General features: G+C 42.8%; 1 protein-coding gene across 5 annotated transcripts in view; it reads right to left on the reverse strand.

The window, feature by feature from the left end:
- The window catches only part of RPTOR (regulatory associated protein of MTOR complex 1), a 347491-nt gene that overhangs the window by 155897 nt on the left and 168655 nt on the right, over positions 1 to 22939 (reverse strand). For all 5 annotated transcript variants that reach the window (XM_057536142.1, XM_007185837.3, XM_007185836.3 and 2 more), the window contains exons 5-6: positions 21429 to 21575; positions 6500 to 6675 (exon numbers count right to left, since the gene is read on the reverse strand). In XM_057536142.1, coding sequence (XP_057392125.1) covers positions 6500 to 6675; positions 21429 to 21575 — 323 coding nt within the window. The remainder of the gene's footprint in view (positions 1 to 6499; positions 6676 to 21428; positions 21576 to 22939) is intronic.

Consider the following 22939-nt stretch of genomic DNA (forward strand, 5'->3'; position numbering starts at 1 on the left):
ACTAACAATTAGATAATCGCTTACATTTCAAAACTTATTTCAGCCATCTACTTCACATTTTCTATTTACCATGCTTTTCTTTTTTCTTTTTCTACCTTCTTTTGGAGAGAAGAAATCCGCTCTGCTCCTGTGAACATAATATATTCTATTTTCATTCTTTTGGTGGTTACCTCTAACATAGTGAGGCCTAAACCTAGACTTATTTTTCATGATCAATATCTCAGATATTCAAACTTTAATTCTATCTTTCTGGTCTCTCATTCTTTCCATCTCTACCTCTTTGGTGGGAATTAATCAACCCAGCCTTCCAGCTCTCTAATTTGCCCTTTGGTTATACCCATAATGCTGCCTTTCAATCCACCTCCTAAATTCTTTACTTTGTCAATTGTATTTTTCATGATCCATACCTCCAACTAATCTTTCTTATTTCTTCTTCCTATGTCCAATATTCTCTCTTATCACTTTGGGTATGTTTATCCTCACTCTGAATTATTTTTCTGTGGTGTAGTGCTTCTGATTTTTACAGGTGTAGCTTTTTCTACAAAGGGGAGGTGGTACACCTTGTTTCTTTCCTTCTTTCCCTCCTTCCTTCCTTCCTTCTAAGCCCCAGATACAGCAAGGCAAGCTGCACTGTCCAGGGCAATGATGGAAAGAGTAATGTGCACACCAGAGGGCCCACCCTCGGCCTTCCCTCAGCTGCACCTTCTGGTCCTCACCTGTTCCACTCCCCACCACAACAGTCTCAGCCATCCCCAAGGGTTCAACACCATTTCTGACTCGTTGAGTGGACTCACTGTAGGACCCATCAATCTTACTTCCCTGTGGCAGCCCGAGGACTGGGCTCAGGGGAGGGAGTCAGCAGCCTGTGCCATTCTGTCTGGTTCAGTTCATTTCTTAGCAGCATAAATCAGGTTTCCGCATGTCAACTTTTTTTTTAAAGGAGCTCTATTACAATACATTATGATATTCATCTTAATTGAGTGTATGTCAGAGATAGGAACACTGAGAGTACATCATCTAGTTTGGGGAGAAAAAATAGTTTCCTCAGAGTGGGCACATGACAAATTACATAACCTGAAAGACTGGAAATTACCCTGAAACTGTCCTGGGGTTTATGGAGCAGGACCAGATTACAGTTATGGCCACATTGTGAGGGCCTCCAGATAAGAAAACTGTTTAAATAAATCCCAAATTAAGTTTACTACCACCAAGGTTTACGACGCAAAGTGTGACATTACTACAAAGTAAACTGGTAAGACAATTTCATTCACTAATGTGTCTAGATCGCCTGCCTTCAAACATAAGATACTTCATTTTAATTCAGTTTTTATAAGAAACTGAAAAAGATCACAAAACAGAAAGCACTGATTAAATGGGTAGGCAGAAAGTTTGCTCTCTAGCAGAGAAGTTGTATTTTAGAAAACTGTACAGAGAATAAATGGTTAACCCCAGTATCAAACACCAGCAAGAATTTATGTTTCCAAAAGTAATTCTGACTGATTCTTGGTTAAGTCTTCAAGACAAAACACAAAGCAAATGCCACAAGTGTCACAAAATGCAAAGCAAGTGTCTGCAGTGAGACAAGCAGGACACAGCGTGGGGCCCAGCTGGATGGACGATGCAGGGTCTCAGTGCAGCTGCAGGGCAGGGTGTCTGTGCAGCTGCCTCTCTCTCTGGGCAAAGATGAAGACAAGGCTTTCTGTGCTGGCAAATTTTCAGTAATACTATGCCATTAACATTTAAACTCCTTGAGATTACTCAATTTAATTGAAAGGAAGGAAACATGCTTCTTGACCTCTATTCAATCCAAAATGATGTCTGCCATTTTCATTAACAGACAATACAACTGCATGACACACAATGCGATGGGCATCAATCTATTTTACAGCAAGTCCCACAGCAAATTAAGTACCACTGAGTTATAATTTCAGTAGCACACAAATATATCCATAATAAATTTAAGATGGTATCCTGCCATTCAATCTAGTAAGTAGAAAACAGCCTAAGGAAAAAATACTTTGGATTCTTATCCTATGTTGATGTATATGGTGAGTAAGGAAATCACTTACAGGGAGAGTAATGTAATTACTCACTTCAGAATTACTAAAATTATCAGTTTCTGAAAATAAGATTGAGGCAGCAAAAATGAAACAAAAATCAGAGAATGATGTCTTCCAACAACTACTTCATGATCAAATAAGATTTATAAGCATACTCGCCATCAAATATACGTACACATATTTTGTACATATAAAGTAAGGCTGTATTCTGTTTACAAGGTATATAACTTTCTTTAGCAACTGTGCCTTACATGAGTGCAGTTTTGTTAGAACCATCCTCTTAGTTATACAGGAACCTTCCCGAGCAAAGGTTTTTCCTAGGTTATTTATTGTTCGGGTTCACTGACCAACAGGTAAGTGCAGCAGTCATTTGCAGGTAAAAGCCTGGCTCCATTCTCGAAAGTAGGGGATGGCAAACTATGGTTCCCAGGCCAAATGTGGCCCATTGCCTGCTTTTGTAAATAAAGTTTTATTGGAACACGGTCATGCTCATTTATTTACATACTTTCTATGGCTCTTTCATGCTATGACAACAGAGCTGGGACCCTCAGGCTCACAAAGCCTAAGCTATTTACTATCTGGCCCTTCACAGAAAAAGCCCATGGACCCCTATTCTAGAGCTACTCTGAGCTTACCTGAATCATAAAACCTAAAGCCCTATACTTGGTTAAATAACATAGAACATCAGTACAGTGAAATATTATGCAATCACTACAAATAACATTTATTGAGTTTCTAATGGTCAAGGATAAATAAGTTTGTTATGCTAAGGTTTAAGTATATGAAATTGTAAATTTAGTCTAATTACATCAATGCAAACATGTACAGACACAGAAAAAAAGACTGACTTTTTAACCAAACAGTTAACACTAATTGTGGTAATGATGGTAAAATCTTGGACAACTTTTTCCTTCTTTTTACTTTTTAGTAAATTTTCTACAAAGAATGTATATCCCACTTTTCATTGGAAAATATTAAACTGACTTTTAAATTAAAAAAAAAAAACTTAACCCTAAAAATATACGTATTAATACTATCTGGCAAACTGTCTCCTTTCTTCATGTAAAAAAGGGCTGGTGTCTTTTTTTTTTTTTTTAACTCAGCTGTTACAAAGAAGTACAGAATTCCCTTGACAATTCTTCCCATGAATATGGTTTACTGCCATTCACAGGCTAAGGACACTCAGTGAAATGTTATGTTCGATCTAATTTCAATCCCTCAGTATGCAGAAAGTGGTTAATTGTAAAAGACCCACCCACCTGGGACTCTGCTTAATCATTCCAGGCAGTGTTTATCTGACGACCATCATCCACAATCGTTATGTACTGACCTCAAAGTCCATTCTCTGATAACTGTATTAGTTTGATTCTTCACTGTGCTTCCTACTAAATGCTTACTTTAAAAAAATTAATTATATATTAACTCCAAAAAGGATTTCGGGTAGGTACCAAGACAATGCATCACATCATGGTGGAGTGAAAGCCTACTGCCTGACCCCTGACCCGAGGGCAGGGACCCACAGCTGCCAGTGAAGGGACGCCACGTCCTTCTGACCCCTGGTGGAGGACGACAGGGCCGGAGACACAGGGGGGAAACAGATAAACTCACTGCGCTGGCAGCAGAGTGTGGAGTGGCGAGGGCAGGAGGCCCCGTCTGTGCTCTTCCTGCTTCTTCCCTCGTCAGTCCACCCCTCCACTCACAGCCCCCTCAGATGCAGCACCAGCCCGGGGTCCCAGAGCAGAGCTGGTGTGCACCGTCAGTTCCGGAGTTGGGGTGCACAGGTGCAGTAAGGGCAGGAAATCCACAGGGAGGGGCAGGAAAATGAGTGGGAATGAGGCCTGTTGCACCGCAGATTCTGGGGCGTGTCTGTGGGCCCTCCCGCCGAGGGGTCTACGGCCGTTTCCACCTTCCTGCTTTAGTTTGGATCCTGATCTCACTGCTGTGATAAAGGCCTCATTTGACCAAGGTCTCCCCATCCTTACATGGATTATCTTCCTTAAACACTATTCTTAAGTCATTTCCCCATATAAACACCTCCCCCCACCAGTCCTAGGAGGAGCCAAGGTCCTTGGCCCAACATCAAGGCAGCCCACCCTTTGATGTTGGCCCATACTCCGACCTCACCTCACCCCTCTGGACGATGTCATTTCTCTACTGACCCACTCTCGCTCCTCAGGGACGGTTTCTTACGCTGGGGGCCACCTGCCTGTGGTGCTCTCTGCTCCCCTTCAAATCCCACTGTCTGCCCAGACCCCGACTCAACTTTCCTCTCCTCCGAGAAGCCCTCCCTGATCCCCTTGGCCCTTAGGGATTTCTCTGTCCTCTGGAAACACAAATAGCCCTTGGTGCCACAGATCCATTTACTCCTTGCTCATGCATTGCCTGAAATGTTCAGATTTCCTTGCCTGGCATGAAGCACCCATTTAGATAATGAATTTTCAGGTCACATCTTGTCTCCTCAACGAGACCGTAAATTTTTCAGGACAATATGCTTCTTTGTATCGCCTATAGTGCTTACCCATGGGTTTTAAGTACACAGTTGGTATTTAGTAAATTATTTCTTGGATGATGAATAAAATGAACGACTTCCTGAGTCATCTGAATCAGAGAGCTTCCTGAGGTCACATTAAATGGCACCATAAACCTTTTCTAACAGCAATCACAGAGTACGGAGAGCTAAATAGAAAAACTCACTTACAAATCAAAGAACGAAAAGACCTCCAGTCAAGGGCAGCGCAGCCACGAAGAAAGGAGCAACGCTCAGAGGCAGTGTGGGTGTGGCTGCCGCGCAGCCTCAGCCTCGCCCCGAGGTCGCGTCCCTACTCTCCTCCCTTCCCATCAGCCCTAGCCTCTCAGATCCTTCGAGCTTTCTCCAGTTCTGAAGACTGTGTCCGCATCACCTTCAGGCATTTCCAGCTCTGCCACGTTCCCCTTCTCTCTCCACAGGGGAGCTTCCATCTCCCCCGTGTCTCCTGCTTTTCTTCTGTTTTCTGTCTCTCTCCTCCTGCTGCCTTCCCCAGCGCCTAGCTCCTCGCTGTAATCTCCCAACGTGCTAAATCAGACTGCAGCCACCCCTCCCGCTAGGAATCCCATCCACTGTGTCCTTTGTTTCAAACACCCTAGTCCTCTCACCTGTATCTCTATGTGGTTCTTTTCAACATCCCCAGGTTGTAGTCTCACTCTGTTACCAGCATCTTCCTCCCTTCACCTCCCGTCACGTGCACTGTGCTTGTGACAACAGTCCTGCCTCGCACGATGACTAGCTCAGCTCTCTCCCTTGGAGTCTGCTTTTGCCACGTGTGCTCTGCTTTGTGGGGTGCAGTGCGGAATGGCCCCGGTCAGGCCCTGTCTGAGTTGGCTGAGTCGGGGGGTGAGCTCAGCAGTTGGGGGACACCTCCTCCGCTAGCTCCTTAGGGATCAGGCACGTTAGAAGAGGCCTCTCCCTGGGGGGATCCACGGCCGGGATTTGGGAGGGCTGGGGTGGGAGGTGGATGCCCTCACCCAGGTGCTGTGGGTCAACCTGATGCTGCTACAGAGGTAAAGCTGCAAGTCCAAGTTCTCATCCAACCAGCAGCTCAAGGCAACCACAGGAACCCCCGCCCAGGCTATAGTCACCCGAGGGGCCTCCCGAGGGATTGAGCACTGTGTTGTTGCCCCCAGAGTCCTTGCTTGTCTCTCCACTTTCTCCAGAGCTGAGGGGAAGGAAGCAGGACCCTGTGCCTCTGCACTGTTAGGACATCCCGGCAGGAAATGGAGGAAGGCGCCTCCACAGAGTCCAGTGAACCCACACGGCTGCACCGTCCTGCCTGTGCCTCACCGAGAGCTATTTACCTCCATGTATACGGGTTCCAGCAAAATATAAAATGGAAAAGTAGATATTAAAAGAGAGCAAGACGGTCTAGGGGAGAAAACTGGATTTGGAGGCAAGAAGCACACACATTCCATTGTGAGTCCTGCCAATGATGGAGGGTCTTAAATGCAGGCCCTACTGTCTTGGAATATTCCACACATTTCCTCAGTCATATTCGCAAGAGCTCTCAACTTCTCAAAAGAGTGGCGGTAGGAAAAAAAAATCATTATTTTTTTTTTACTGCTGAGAATAAATTGAAAGATTCTACTTCAACTCAAGCAAAGAATTCTATAACTAATGAAGGCTTTTCTTTTTTCAAAAGAAAGTCCACTTTCCAGCATGACCCACGTTGGTACTATCTGAGGGCACAGCCACAGTTAGCGACGAAATGGAGAGGGTGCTCCTGGAAACCACGCACGCACTTGACCCGGGGGAGAGCGCATCCTGAACCCCGAGAGGAAAACCCCAGCATCCACCTGGGGTCCTGAGCTCACGCCTGTAACTTGGTCCAAAAGACCCAGGTAGATTCCTTGGGTCCCCACAGCAAACCCCAGGGGGGTCGCTGGGAGTCAAGGTGGGCGCCACTTACCAGCGCAGGGCGATTTTGATGGGGGTGGTGAGGCACGACGTGAATAGGTCGGCCGGAAGGTCGGGGATCATGGGCAGGAGCTCGTTGGCCTCACAGGCTGCCAGCTGAATGCAGTTCTTCATGGATGGGGGCAAAGGCATCTGGGCCAGTGGGTGGTTTGGGTTAATAGCAGCGACCTGCAGGGGGACAGGAAGGAAGAGAGCAGCTTAACTGTCATGCACAACTGGAGACTGAGCCGGAAATGTGACACGAAGGAAAGGACCCATCAACCGAGGCTTAAAGCTTGGGGGGTCCTGGCCAAGTCCTCCGGAGAGGCCCAGCTGCCAGATCCTCTCCTGGAGACGACCACAAGCTCCAGCCCCAAATCACTTGTTACTTAAGGACTCCTGGGTTATAAACACCAGGGGGCGGGGCTCCATGAAGACCAGGTGCTGCGGTTTCAGGTGATGATGGCATTGAGGAGGGCAGATGGGGCAGGAAGGGATAATTTTAATCAGTGATGGCTGCTCGTTTCCCAACTTGAAAAGAATGTTTATGTGTCTCGGGTTTTGCTCCTTACTTATAATCCCCTATGTCTGCATGATTGTGTCTCTTCCACACTGGCTATTTCATTTGCTTTTTACAACATCCCCATGAGGTACGTCTTCTTTCCAATTTTAAAAGTCTTCTACAATGAGGAAACGGAGACCCCAAGAAATGACGTGAACTGCCGGTCACCGGGCAAGTCCTAGTCATGAGTACAGGAAGCTGGTCCTGACCTGAGGGCCGTTTTCCACTCCCTCATCCCATCCGGACCCTCCTGAATCTATATATACCACACACCTGTGACACTAACATGAGTGCTCTGCAGGGTCTTTTCCAAACAGCAGTCTCGGGTGAACTTTGTAAGTTAAATACACACAAAGCTGTGTTCACTCATATATACCTAACATTGATTACGACATGTAAAGTGTTGTCATTATTAATGCTGATAAAACCTTCTCAAATGGAAGGCAATAAAAGCTGTAATTCTATTAATAACCTCTTCAGATTATTAACAGAACGAATAGTAAACCCAGAATACAAATCAAATTCTAGTATACTTAATACTAAATAAAAATAAAAACTGCAATTTCTAGAGGAAGGGGTTTTTTATTGTGGCAAAATATACGTAATATAAAAGTTACCATCTTACCCATTTTATTTGTATGGTCAGTGGCGTTAGGTACACTCACATTGTACAACCATCAGCAGAGTAGGTTTTTTAAAGCACAGAGAAAAGGGAAGGCAGAATCACTTTTAATCCTTTCCTTGGCTCCAGCTCTACAATCTAAAATAGCACCAGTGAAGCAACCTGCTCCACACAGGAAATTAGTTTCCAGGTCTGCTGTGACAACACGCTAGGAAAGATGACGGGTCTGGGTGCCGTGTGGGTCTGCGGCTTATCAGACCTGAGTCACGCGGAAAGACGCAGAGGCTGCAGATGTGTCAGAGCCAGGGGAGGCTGCCGGAAGTGGTCTCAACTCGCGTGCTCTGTGGAAGTGCGTCCTCCCCAGCCCAGGAGGGAGGATGACATGGGCAATGGGTCAGGCTCCGGGAGGGGAACAGAGTGCACAGTCTTCAACGGTGAAAGGGGCATTGGAGAGGTGGCCTGGGACTGAAGCCAATGCACACGCTTCTTGCAAGCCTTACCACAACTGCGCACAGACGTGATGATTACAGGAAACAATTCAGGAAGAAACAGTCATTTATGTAAAACCTAGATTCAATATTCTTAAATGTTGGTGTGGGTTACTAGTTTTAACCTCTCTGTCTATAATCTGCTTCCACAGTAAATTTACTTTCTGAGAACCGAAGAGCAGGTCCTCTGGCTACAGCCCCCCAATGCTGCAGCCCTTCCATCTTTGCTGTTGCCTGTCACTGAGCTTCTACAGCCTCAGGCTCTCAGAAGTGAGGCAGTGTGTCACACCAAGGCCACCTTTCTCCCAAGTTGGCCTTAGACACAGGCCCCCACGGGGAGGCGGGGGTGGGGCAGGTTCCCACACCCTGGCAGCCACGTCGGGTGCTTGGTGGGTTAAGGGCACTTCTGCTGATGTCAGGACGTCTGTGCCCTGTCCTCTGCGGAGGCAGCGCTCCCGCAGCCCCGACACAGCCAGGCGGTGCTGTCAGGTAGCAATCCGCTCAGTGCCTCTGTGTTAGGTCTGCCTCGGGCTGCACCTCGTGGTCCATGAGCATTTGGCCCAGAGCCTTGCAAAGTACCTGAGGCAGAGGAGGCACAAGGAGACAGGGAGACGATGCAGGAACATCTTCATCCCAAGTAAGTCCACTAGAAACTAAATTTCCCAATTCACAGTGATCATTGATAGAAACCTCTATTTCTTAAACAAGCCCCTTGCAGTATGCTGATGTATAAACTGGCAGAAAGCATTAAATGTGGCTGCAGATAATCTGAAGTGTGGTAACACACAATAATAGTCCCCTCAGACTCATATGGGACCTGTCGTCACCACTGGGCACACGAGAGCTCTGCACTGGGGTTAATTAGAATCAGTAACGTTTTTTAAAAATGACATTCAAGACAAACAATTCCACCAACGATTCATTTTTCAAGCTGCTAACCCTGGAATACAAAAAAACAACAAAACAAAACCCAACAGATGAGCTACTTCCAATATACTGTTTTGGTTTTGTATTTATCTAAGATATTGACCTTTTAATTGAAATTAGTCTTTGGAAACAGCTTGCATGTAAACATAACTACTAGTGATTCAGAGGACTTTTCAAAGGCACCCAGGCTGAGAAGAGAACAGGTCCAGCTGAGAGCCACCACTCACCCTGAAGGGCACACCGCAGATGCACTTTTACCCAAAGGGGCTTCTCCTGGAGAACCTAGAGGCTCAAACACCAGGAAAACTTTAATCATTAAAAGCTCACTAGAGCCTTCTGGAGGATTTGGGAAGGATCCAGAAAAATCTTCAGATGCGATACACAGCAACCAGATCCAAGAAAGACATCTGCTACCTCTTCCACACGTGTGGATAATGTGGCACTCATGCACTCAGAGCTCACGGGAAGGCTGGCCAAGCAGCTCACACAGGCCCGGAACCACTCGCTCCAGAAGCACGGCTGGAGGTGAGTGGGGGTTGCAGGGGGAGCACCTACACCTCTTATTTTCTAAATGAAACTCTGCCATTGTGCTGCTTCTGTTCTCCATATACATATACAAGACTTCTTGATAAAGAGATGAAGGCACTGATAATTTCAGAGGAGTCTTTACCAAGCGACTTTCTGAAAATACCATCTACTTGGTAATAATTCCAGTTCTAGCTTAAAGCAATTTTTATTCTCAATTTAATAACACCTACTTACAGTGGACATTTTTGCAAAGTTCAGAGAGAGACTGAGATCTGTAAAGGAATCAGGTATTGCTTACCCAGCTCATTTCAAAGTTGTTAATGGAGCATCTATCATGCGACAGATACTGTACTAAAAATAGCAGATACAAAGTGGAAATAGTAATTTTTTAATATATAATTTATATAATTCTATATATATCAAATATTAAATAGTAATTTAAAAAGAAGTGGTACCTATTGCTGGGAACTATGAAATCTAGGCCAAGAGAGCAGAAGGAGTCGTCTTTGTTGGAGGAATACTTGTAATCATACCGAGAAACCCCCCCAATATTCCCCCTAGAGGGCGGCTAAAGAGCATGATTATCCTGAGAGTTTGCCTAAATGGACCGTCCACTATTTATTTTAAAGCCATTTAGTTGTTAGCAATCATTTTCTAAAATGCTCTAGAATCATTCTATAACTCAGTAAAGATGCTTAATTAGAAATTATAACCAAATTTCTCCACTATTACTCTTAGATAACTAAAAAAAAGGAGATACTAAAAAATTCTACAATCCTTTACATCAAGAAGAGAATTTCCATTGGGGGCTACTGTGAGTAATGCTGCTGTGAACATCTGTGTACAGGTTTTTGTGTGGACACATGTTTTCAAGTCTCCTGGGTATAAACATAGGAGTGGAACTGCTGGGTCGTCTGCAGCTCCAAGTTTAACATTTGAGGAACTGCCAGACTGTTTTCCAAGGCGGCTGCACCATTTTACCTTCCCACTAGCACTGTCTGAGGGTTCAAATTCCTCCACATCCTGGCCAGGATGTGTAATTATCTATCTTTTTTATTCTACCCATCCTAGTGGATGTGAAGTGCACCTCAGTGTAGTTTTGATTTGTTTCCCTAGTGACTGATGATGTCCTTTTCTTACCTTATTGTGCTGGCTAGAACTTCTGGTACTACGTTGAGTAAGAATGGTGAGAATGGACAGCCTTGCCTTGTTCCCGACCTTACGGGGAAAACGTGGTCTCTTACCATTAAGGATGATGACAGCTGTAGGTTTACAGATGTTCTTTATCAAGCTGAAGAAGCTCCCCTCTAGCCCTCATTTGCTAAGAGTTGGTTTGTTAGGTTTTTTTTAATCATGAAAGGGTGTTGGATTTTGTCAAAAGCTTTTTTTGTGTCAACTGATATGATCATATGATTGTTCTTCTTTAGTCTGTTGGTATGATGGATTACATTGAGTTTTTTGAATATTAAGCCAGACTTGCATACCTGGAATAAATCTCACTCAGTCATAGAACATAATTCTTTTTATGGATTGCTAGAACTGATTTGCTATTATTTTGTTGAGGACTTTTGCATCAAGTTTGTGAGAGATAGAGGTCTGCAGCTTTTTTTCTCTTCTTCTGTAATGTGTATCCATTTTGGCATCAGGGTAATAATGACCTCATAAAATGAATTGGGAAGTGTTTCCTCCCTGTTCTATTTTCTGGAAGAGGCTGTAAAACTGGTGTTAATTCTTTAAATATTTGGTAGAATTCTCTAGTGAAACTAGCTGAGTCTGGAGATTTCCTTTCAGGAACTTTTAAATCACAAATTCAATTTTTTGACTACTCACATTATCTATTTCATCTTGGGTGGATTTGGTAGTTTGTGGTTTTAGAGGAATTGGTCCATTTCTTTGAAGTTGTCAAATTTATGAATGTAAAGTTGTTCATGTTATTCCCTTATTATTCTTTCAATGGCTGTAGGATCCTGAATCTTCTCTTGCTATATTTGTTAGTCTTGCTAGAGATTTATCCATTTTATTGATTACTCCTGAGAATCAGCTTTTTGTTTCATGGATTTTTCTCTTTTTCTGTTTTACATTTCAATGATTTCTGTTCTTATCGTCATTTTCTTTCTTCTGATTGCTTTGGGGTTATTTTGCTCTCCTTTTCTAGTTTCTTGAGGTAGTGCTATGGTCTGAATGTTTGTGTTCCCCCAAAATTCACATGTTGAAATCCTAACCCTCAAAGGTGATAGTACTAGAAGGTGGCGCCTTTGGGTGGTGATTAATGCATGAGGGTGAAGCCCTCCTGAATGGGATTAGTGTCCTTACAAAAGCAGCCCGAGAGCTCTCTGACCCCTTCTACCATGTGAGGACATAGTGAGAAGGCCTGGCCATGAACTAGGAAAAGGGCCCTCACCTGATCAAGCTGCACCGTGATCTTGGACTGTCCAGCCTCCAGAACTGAGAGAAATAACTTTCTGTTGTTTAGAAGCTACCCAGTCTGTAGTATTTTGTTACAGTAGCCCAAATTGATTAATACAGGGAGGAACTTATAATTTGATACTTTTCCTATTTTCTAGCATAAGGATCTAGTGCTATAAATTTCCCTTTCAATTGCTTTAGCTGCATCTTTTTTTTTTTTTTTTAATTTTTGGCTGTTTTGGGTCTTCGTTAGTGCGCGCGGGCTTTCTCTAGTTGCGGTGAGCAGGGGCTACTCTTTGTTGCGGTGCGTGGGCTTCTCACTGCGGTGGCTTCTCTTGTTGCAGAGCATGGGCTCTAGAGCACAGGCTCAGTAGTTGTGGCACACGGGCTTAGTTGCTCCATGGCATGTGGGATCTTCCTGGACCAGGGATCGAACCCATGTCCCCTGCAATGGCAAGCGAATTCTTAACCACTGCACCACCAGGGAAGTCCTAGTTGCATCTTATCAGTACTGACATGTGGTACATTCATTTTTGTGTTTTTTTCTATTTATTTTTTAATTGAAGTATAGTTGATATACAACGTCGTATTCATTTCTGCTATACAGCAAAGTGATTCAGTTATACATATATATACATTTTTCTCATATTCTTTTTGACTATGGTTTATCATAGGATATTGAATATAGTTCCCTGTGCTATAGAGTAGGACCTTGTTGTTTATCCATTCTATATATAATAGCTTACATCTGCTAACCCCAACCTCCTCCTCCATCCCTCCCCCTCCCCCCTCAGCAACCACAAGTCTGTTCTATATGTCCATGAGTCTGTTTCTGTTTCGTAGATAGGTTCATTTGTGTCACATTTTAGATTCCACATATAAGTGACATCATACAGTATTTATCTTTCTCTTTCTGACTTACTTCACTTAGTATGGTAATCTCTAGTTGCATCTATGTTGCTGCAAATGGCATTATTTCCTTCGTTTTTATAGCTGAGTAGTATTCCATTGTATGTATATACCACATCTTCTTTATCCATTCATCTGTTGATGGACATTTAGGTTGCTTCCATGTCTTGGCTATTGTGAATAGTGCTGCTATGAACATAGGGGTACATGTATCTTTTTGAATTATAGTTTTTCTGTATATATGCCCAGGAGTGGAACTGTTGGATCATATGGTAATTCTATTTTTAGTTTTCTGATGTACATTCATTTTCATTCAGTTAATGTATTTTCTTTAATTTCCCTTGAGACTTCTAACCCATCAATTATGTGTTCATTTTTTTTTTCTGAGATTTTTCTGTTATCTTTTTATCACTGACTTCTAGTTGATTCTACCATGGTCAAAGAGCACACTTGTGTGGTTTCAATTATTTAAAATATGTTGAGGTTTGCTTTATGACCCAGGGTATGATATATCTTGATGGATGCTCTATGGACACTTGTGTATTTTGCTGCTGCTGTTGGTTGGAGTGTTCAGTTACTGTCAATTAGATCTTTATGATTGACATTCAACAGATATAACTGTTTCACCTTCAAAAAAAGATAGCTTAATTTCCTTTTTCCCAGTCTGTATACCTTCTGTTTTTTTCCCTTGCCATATTGCAAAAGTCTTACTGTATAATGTTGAGGAGGACTAGTGAGAACTAATATCTTTTCCTTGCTTCTGACCCCAGTGTTAAGAAAAACCACTTACCTTCTTGTCCCTCCCCTCAAGTGGGCTGGTAACTTCCCACCTGCCCTTCTCCCTGTGCATGGCTCTGTGATCACCCAGTTTAGTGCTGCCATTTTTCTGGTTGCCACCAGAAACACCATGGTCTGTGCTACCACAGATCCTCTGCGAGAGAACATCGGGCCATTACCTCCACAGCCTCTAGCTGTTGCAGGAGAGGTCCTCCTGTGATAGCAAGCAGGACCATGCAGATGGGTCCTGCTGGGAACCACAGTACCCTCACGATATGCCATGGTGTTGGTCATGATCTGTGGTCCAGAACATTAAGCAATTTCTGGCATATTTTAAAATAGATGAAATTAGAAAAAAAAATTAAATTCTAAGACTTAACTCGAAGAAGCTCCCAGTTTTATGATGGCTGCAAATAGTACACTATATTCATGGATTTGGATGAATAATTTTTACTTTGTTTCTTTGTACATTTCATACAAATCAACCAAAGATTAAACACATTCAGTGAATCATAGACACATCTAAGGAAGACAACTAAAGGTAGTTTATTCAAATGTAGTTATTTATGAGACCAAATCCATAAATAATTACTAAGCAACTACTTCATATGAAGCATCCTTGATAGGTTTACATAATAGACTTAAATACAGCTGACAACGCCAATAGAAGAGATACTGCAAGACAATACATAATTAATTGTCAAATTAATTGCATAAAAATATGCTATATGAGGTCAGCTGAGAAAGATTTCGGGCTCAGGGAAGTAGAATTTTAGTTATACCCTGAAAGTTGACTGTATTAATGATACAATTTGCTTGTCTGTGGATTTCATTTAATCTACAGACAAGAGGTGAGAGTTCCTGAATTTTTTATGCAGCAAAATCACTTTTCTTTCACCCAAAGCTTTCAAATTCCAGGACTAGGAATAGTAAAAGGTGCCAACAGAAAAAAACTGGATCTCCCGGTACAAACCGCAGAAGGGATTGTTCACAGGTGCATAGCAGCAAAGAGTTTGGAGACGCTTAAGTACCATCCTCTGTTGCACAGGCTGATGACTGGACTAAATGTAAAAGTGCTCTGCAAACCAGAAAGGGTTGCACAAATAAAAGGCGGTAGTAGGTAGTGTCCATCAGCTAAGGCCGTCAGGTGCTCTGGCCTCCCCTGACGCTGCCTCTCCACCTTGCACGGCCCCCTCCTCCCTCACCAGCTCTCAGTGGCGGTAAGGGTCCTGATCTTCCAGAGGCTGCTTTTCTCATCAGCACGTTTCTGTGACCCTTTCCACTTTCTGGTTAGCACGTCAGCTCCCAGAGCACTTGGAGGACCAGCCTCCCATTCCACTCTTCATTTCCATCATGGCTTTATTTTCCCCAGCCGGGCACTCTGGGTGGCTGTGTGCAGCCCAATGAAAGGGATTTCTGCTGTATCTGTTTACAGGTTAACCCCCACTTACTCTCCTATAAACAGTGGAAATGGTAGCATTTCTCCTTAAATTACAAATGTGTGTGTGCTGTGGGGGGAGTGTTTCAACTATATAATAGGTTTCTTATTGATATTTGTTTTGAAAATATTCACTCTTATGAATTCTTACAGCTTGCTATACATAGAGTATAAGGTACACAGGGGTGAACTTAGCCCGCCTTTATTAAAGAAAAGGGCATGGACCCGCGCAGAGTGTGTGCAGAGAAGCAAGCGGGGAAGGTGGTTCACCGCTGAAGCCGGGGGCGGCGCAGCGGGAAGGCGGGGCTCCCCTGAAGACCTGCCATCAGGACAGCCCCCTGTTCACCCATGTGCCCGAAGCCAGGTGTCCTGCAACCACCACAACCAGCCCTCCCCAGGAAGCACGTGGAGGTATTCTTCTCTAAAGAGAGTTACTGATGTGTCTGGGGAAAACTAGGGTGGCTAGTGTAGTCACCGGCTCCCAGAGGTAGAATGCTCTCTGCACTGTAAGCAAGGGTGCCCCGGGAAGCCACCTGCCTTCCCCGCCATGGGCACATGGCAACAATGGGTAGCTTCCCTTCAAATTAATATCATTTAAAAAGTAAAGAGAAAATAAATAAGGTTATCACATAACAGACTTCCTGTTTCCCTACTACCTACAAATGGTAACTATGAAGCTATAGAAGAGAAAGAATGGAGACATGAAAAAAATTATAACATGAAAGCTAGAGATGGACAAGCCTGAGCTCCGTGTAGAGTCAGCACTGCGGACCCCTGTTTTGTAGCGTGGACATCCCGACAGCAAGTCCACGGAGAATGTTCACAAATTCACACACACAAACTCCATTTAGTAAGCAGTCATCCAAGACACATACCTTTCTATAGATAAACTTAGAATTAACTTGTGATATTCAAAAATCACAGAGAGACATTGTAACACTACAAATATTAACCTTAACACAGAGCGTCGACTTCTGTTGGGTTGTCCAAAAGATTCGTTTGGGTTTTTCCATAAGATGTTACGGAAAAACCAAAACGAACTTTTTGGTCAGCCCAATATTTCGAATTCCACGGACATCCACACAACGTGCTATCTACAACAGTAGCAAAGGAACCACAGGTTTCAAAATATGAATTCTCTAGTTCTATGGGATGCACATTTGACATTTTTTGAAGAAACCTGAAGATTCTGATGTTAGTCATTTTTGTCACAATTAGTTTAAACACTTGCCATAAAATTTAGCCACAGTGATGAATACATGAGAATAATATGTCATAAATATCAAGTCGAATACAGGATTTCAAATGGAAAACAGGGTGGTTAAGTCACTGCGAATTCAGCGATGCTGCAGGACCAAGCCTGTTTCTGTGAAAATGAGTATCTGCTGGACAAGGTCCTGAGCTGCTGGACGCTACTGCTGGAGCCAGCGGGAGTGGGTCACACAAGGAAGTTTACAGAATGTCAGATCAAAACATGATTCGTGGAACTGCCCTGGTGGTCCAGTGGTTAAGACTCCGTGCTTCCACTGCAGGGGGCATGGGTTCAATCCCTGGTCAGGGGACTAAGAACCTGCACGCTGCGCGGCACAGCCAAAACAAAAAACAAAAAACAAAACATGATTCACTTGGAGGCATCATGAGAAAAGCCTTGCCAAGTGCAAACAGGCGGTAAGAGGAGAGAATGATGCCACCAGAGTGATGGCCTGAACCTCAATAACAGACTCCCCCAAAGCATGTCAACCATCCTTGGGGGAAGACATCATCCCACCACCACTGTGGCTGCCACCGAGAAACTATCTGGGCTCCCATCCTACACCAACGAGGATGATCATGCTGAGGATCAAGTCTTACTGGGATGCAGCTCAGCCCCATCAGTCTCTGTAAAAGAAAGGCGTTCCTGTTCCCACCACCAGACATCAACTCACCTCTCAGCCTCCACAGAAAGAGAGGAAAAGGCTGAGATTTGACCCCTGCTTCATTGCTGTCTTCAGTGAAGAGAAGAATCATAACTGCCCGTGGGAAATATCCAATGGAAGTAGAACTAATGGATAAAACTTAGTAAAGACTATTTCAAAGAGAATCCACTGAAGATTTAGTCTCCTCTTCTAGTTACAAAGATTTTATATCCAAGATAAAAGTTGTTGCAAAAAAAAAATAGAAATCTGAATTCTCTTTCTCTCTTTCTCTCTTAACATATATACTGTGTACTGTGGATATAAATACTCCTTCTCTGGCTTTTATCATGAATTCTTGGTTATGGCTACAACAAGGCCATCTTCTCATCTATCGCAAGAAGTAAGGGTGATACAGTTTAGTGAAAACAGCCTAAAATTCCATACCCAAACTGTCCATAATGCGTGTGGACAAAATGAAGACAATAACACAAGCAATATAGCTGACACTCACTGTCAGACAGTCCAGTACTCATCCCAACTCCACTCCCTTTTGCCACCCCGCCAACTATGAGGGGTGGGGCACATCGCATATGACCCAGCTTTAGCTAATGAGATATAAGGGGAAGTCCGCACTTGCTTTCCTAACAAGAGAGACAAATGCGATAACTCTGCCCTGTCCCCACCTCATCCAGGCTCAGCATGGAAGAATGCACTGTAACCATCAAGATAAAACATCAGAGTGGAAAGATAAACACAGCCTGGGTCCCTAATGGTACTGCTGAATAATTAAATCATTTGCCTCAGAGATCTTAGCGAAAATGACAAACTGTTACTTGTTTAGAAAGCAATAGTGAGATTTTTCATTACTTTCAGCTAAAAGCAGTCCAAATGCAAACACTTAAAGCCTGAGAAAAATTACTCCCATACATCAGTTCTTAGGTTGTTATTTGAGGATTTGCCCTAGCAGAACAAAGGAGAAAACTGAGAAAGAGACAGAGGTGGGATCTAGAAAACAGTGGATGCTTCCAGGAGAGTAATAAGGAGAAATCCCAGGATGACAGCTTTGGAGCAGGCCCGTTAAGAACAGCCGATTGAAGCAGGCAGTGGAGAGCTGGGAAAGAAGAAACTTTGGGAAGAGGCATATTCTGAGATTCAATACTACCCGTGCAAATTTAGGAACTGAGGAAATGTTAAAGATCTAATTCAATAAGAAAAGAGAAAATCTTCAGGAAAATCAAAGAAACAAAAACTGTTATAAAAATGGAAAGCATAGCACCCTATTTAGCCATTCAATGAACAATATTTACATGGTCATAATCAGGGAGTTGAAGTTTAATATTTGTCATTTTTTAGAATCAACTCATACACAAAGCATGGGGACGTAATTATGGTCAGAGACTAGAGAATAATCATAAAAGTGCAGATGACAGAAGTTGGAAAGGTCCAGAGGTAAAAGAAAGTCCAAGGAAGCTGAGAACCTAAAGCCAGAAGATAGTACTGATTACTGACGAAACTAGAAATAAAAACGTCAGGGTATTATTGCAAAGGTTACAAAGTATAGGGAATCCAAATATAGTGACACAACTAAATGGCAGTGGGGAAACAGGAGGGGGCAGTTAGTGACTCACCCTCTTCAATTTCTCTTTAGAATTCACAATTTAATACAAACAACAAATATGACTTAAAACTATGTAACATGTCTCTTTACTATCAAAGTCCTATACAATTTCTCCAATTCTTTAAATAGAATTTACTAATGGCAACTCTGTTTTTGGTTTATACAGTAGCAGAAAGCCTGATAACCAAAAATTTATGAATCAAGCAGTAGTAGTATAAGCATATTATTTACATTTATAGAGATACTCACAGAGGAACTAGAAATATAAACAGTTAAAATAGGTTCCCTATAGTAGCAGAGTCTTGGCCAAGGAGGTGTGGGCCAGGGCATATTTCATTCATTATAAACCCTTGGTACTATTTAATTTTTAAAATCATGGCATATACTAATTTAGTAAAAATAAAAATATTTATCTTAAAAAAAAAACATGGAAAGCAGAGAGAATTGAAGACTTTCCTTAATTTTCAAATTACAAAGCAATATGACACAAGGAAACATGTAGAGACCATTACTGAGGGACAGATAATGCATTTTTCCTGGCTATGATGAAGTTTCAATTGTGTGCAGTAATTTATGCCATGCTTTCATGGAGGCATCTTCTACTTCACCTGCAGTATTCCTTTGAGATGGAAGTCCACAATAAGTAAACCTCCTGCTCCCAGCAGGAGCACTGTGCAACGGAGAATATGAAAGCTGATAATCCTCTCTTAAAATTTATGTCACTCATATTTGTGTTAATGTTTATTACTTGGAGGCTTTCTGGTCCAGGTTACTATTTTTTTGCATTATATTTAATCATTTTTACCCTGTTTATTTTTTAAACTCTGGCACAAACCATTTTACCCGTCAGTTTCTTTCAGTTTCATGTTATCATCTACCCAATAAAAGTGTTAAAATGTATCATAAATTTACAAAGAATCTGGCCAACTGTAGACAGGGAAAGAAGTTTTTAAAAGAATAAACCTAAGAGGCCACAGAGGATTGCTGTTTCTACAGCAGATAAAAAAATGACTAACATGAACATTAAGATATTAGCTGGGAGCCAATTTTATCATTTTAATTTCCGCTGTTGATGCAAGAGACCAGCTGAACAACAGCCTATAATAGTAAGTGTAATGGAAAACCGTAAGACTTATCTGCACTGTAATTAAGAAAAGAATGAAGATAAAAGTCAGAGCTAATTATAAAACATATGGTATAACTTCGCATTGCCATCTATTTGCCACTTCAGATAACATATTTTTCATTTATTCTCCTCCATGAGGAATTAGTCAATTAAACATTTCCCTCCTCGTCCCAAAAAGATGCATGGAAAACTTTTTTGTCGCATTCAATGAAATGAACAGTTTCTTAGGCTGATTAATCCTTGGCAACATACAGAGAACATTTACAGAACCGACAGAGCAGATACTCCCAAGTGCTAGAGCGTAAGAGGGAAATGCTTGTCTTCTGCTGAGAAGGGTGGGAGAGGGGCTATATTTAACATGTTTTAATTAACAAAGGCTGATGTATTGGTCTTTTCTTAACCACACTGAAGCTCATAAGTTGGGGATAAATATCGGGCTGGATTCTTTGGCATTTTTATTTACACATTTTAAATGGAAAAGAAAAAAATGTTTTTTCAATATTTATTACTTGATGCAAGGAAAAGCAATTACCTCTTGGTGCTTTGAGTTTTTAGCACTCATAAGATAACCTATCCCTTGGATAAACTTAGATGAAATGCCTAAAAGCAAGGTAAAAATTTAATGATATAAAACTTGACCTTTCCCTTCTCTTATTCTAGAATGCAAATAATAATAATAACAATAACAACTTGTGGCACTGGGATAAAGGGTAATTTATCAGTCACTCTGGTGCAAAGTTCTGCATAAGGGCCTATTTATAAATATTTTAACTTATCAAGTATTTATAAATTAACTGTATGACATGTTAAATTCCCCCAAGTAGAATTTCAAATTTTATTGCTGATTATTTCAGCAATATCCTCTGATGAAATGTGAAAAACATAACAATACATTAAAGTTGGATAGACCCAAAAAGGCTTGAGGAAACATGTACTCAGTGCCATTTCTGTTCCTGAATTGAGAATTTCCTGCACTGCAATCAGTTGGAATTCATGACTCCCTGGAGGCTGCAGAATATTTTATTCTCACTCTTGTGCAGGCCACAGAATGGAGGCCTCTTAACTGAAAGTGCCTCTTTAATTTCTCTTTAGAATTCACTGTTTAATTCAAACATCAAATATTAATTAAAACAACCAAGTAAAATGTTTCTTCACGATCAGAGCACTACACAGGCTCTCCAGTTCTTTAAATGGAAGGCACCAACGGCAGCTGTAGCTGTTTTGTTTTCTGTATTTAGCGTAGTAGGGGTTTTTTCCAACACAAAAGACAAAAAAATGAGGGCAATAACTAAGATGCGGGTGGAACTGAAGACTGCCCAGACACGGGTCCATTTCTCCGAAAATAAATGTGTCTGCTTTATTTTCACATTTATCTCAAAGGCAGAGCCCAATGAAGCACAATTCAGCTCTATTAATTTTATCACTTAGTTAAAAATCAGATTAAAAATGACACTGGGTAAAACGAGATGTAAAATTAAGCCCAAGAGCTTGTCCTGAGTCCTTTCCAAGTTCTTTGTCTTGGACCCCACCACCTTGCCCTGAGCACTCTGAGCCTGCCCCACCCAAAGAAACAAAACCACAGCTCCAGGCCAACAGTCCCCCACCGCCACGCCCACCGCCACCCCCCAGTGTGTTCAGGGCCTCACCTCCAGCTCCTGCTCCCTCTGCAGGGCGAACTGCTTGAAGGACTTGACGATGAGACCAGCGTTGGAGCAGTCGTAGACGAATATGGAGGGGCTGCCCATCCATGTCTGCAGGTCGTATATAGACAGCGGGATGTACTGAGTGTAGTTCTGGAAAAGAAAACAGTGCGTGTTTGTGAATCACACCTGGCGAACTCTGCCTGCTCACCAGCACCTGCGCCTCCAAGAGGGTCCCATGCACGGGGCTCGCTGCACAGAGCGTTCCTGAGCTGCCGTCTCTACCCACTGTGAACAGCAGCAAACTAACCTCCCCACCATCTGCCCACACGCTGTTTCATCAGGTAGAACCGGGCGGTGGCACAGTTCAACCCCGAGCTCCTCTCCTCCCCTGTTCAGCTCTCGCTGCCCCCTGGGAGCGCACTCACTCCACTGAGGGATTTCCCTCCACATGTCCCACCACGGGGCCTTCACACCCACCCTTCCTCTCCCACCCGCTTGCAGCCAAACCACAGCTTTCTTATAAATCCCAAGGCTACGCATGCTACTCACACCATTCCTGCTCACCATTTACTCCGTAACTTCTCTGGGCTTATACAGCAGAACACGTTCCTCGATTATAAAGAAGATGAGCTCAGAAAAGTTGATCGGGTCCTCAAATGTGCATGTTTTCCCTGTTGCCCCTTTAATTTCAGAGCTACCCATAAGCACTTTATCCTCTAGATGATTTAGATCACATTGAAGGAGTTCAAATAGATTTGGCTCCGTAATTTTTTTTTCAAATCACAGAACAATAACATATTAACATGAATCTGCTAAGTGAAATATTTTTCTGAACACACTGTACTCTTCAGTACTTGAAAACACTCCAGCGATTACTGGTAAACATAGAGAGGAATGGTCCTCATCTCACCAGAGAAATGACTAAAATCCTCACTCAAAGGTAACATTTTTAAGCAATTCTTCTGCATAGAACGCCATCACTTATTTATCCTTCCTCAGGCACCAATAGTTTAAGTAGTGACACTCTAGCAGAAATCAATTCTGTGCACTTACAGTAAAGGTGACTGTTTCCTCAAAGCTAAGCCACAAACACTGCCTCTGGTATTGCCAAGAGGATTGTTTCTAATGCAAGGGGGAAAAGGAACAGAAGACAGAAAGACCAAACCAGGCCTGGAGAAGACTGTCATCAAGGTGGTGGCGGCAGAGGCCTTCCTGATATGCACACACGTCACCAGATGCAAGTCCCATCCCAGACGGGGGAGGATGTGCCCACAGCACAGGTGTGGTGGGGCTGCAGACACCTCTATCACGAGGGGACCACCCTCTGCTTACGCTGTGCCATTTCACCTTGCTAAACTGCCATCACCTGGTGTCTTGTTCTTCGTCACTGCGCGAGTAAGAGAACACTTGGATATGCTCTCTCTAAGTAAACTCTCACAGAAGGATTCTAAAGACGGCAGTTCTTCCCTAATGAATCTATAAAGGCAGTGCCCAATCAAAATACCATCAGGGGT

Source organism: Balaenoptera acutorostrata, chromosome 20 (assembly GCF_949987535.1).
Source record: "Balaenoptera acutorostrata chromosome 20, mBalAcu1.1, whole genome shotgun sequence".
NCBI classification, from domain to species: domain Eukaryota; kingdom Metazoa; phylum Chordata; class Mammalia; order Artiodactyla; family Balaenopteridae; genus Balaenoptera; species Balaenoptera acutorostrata.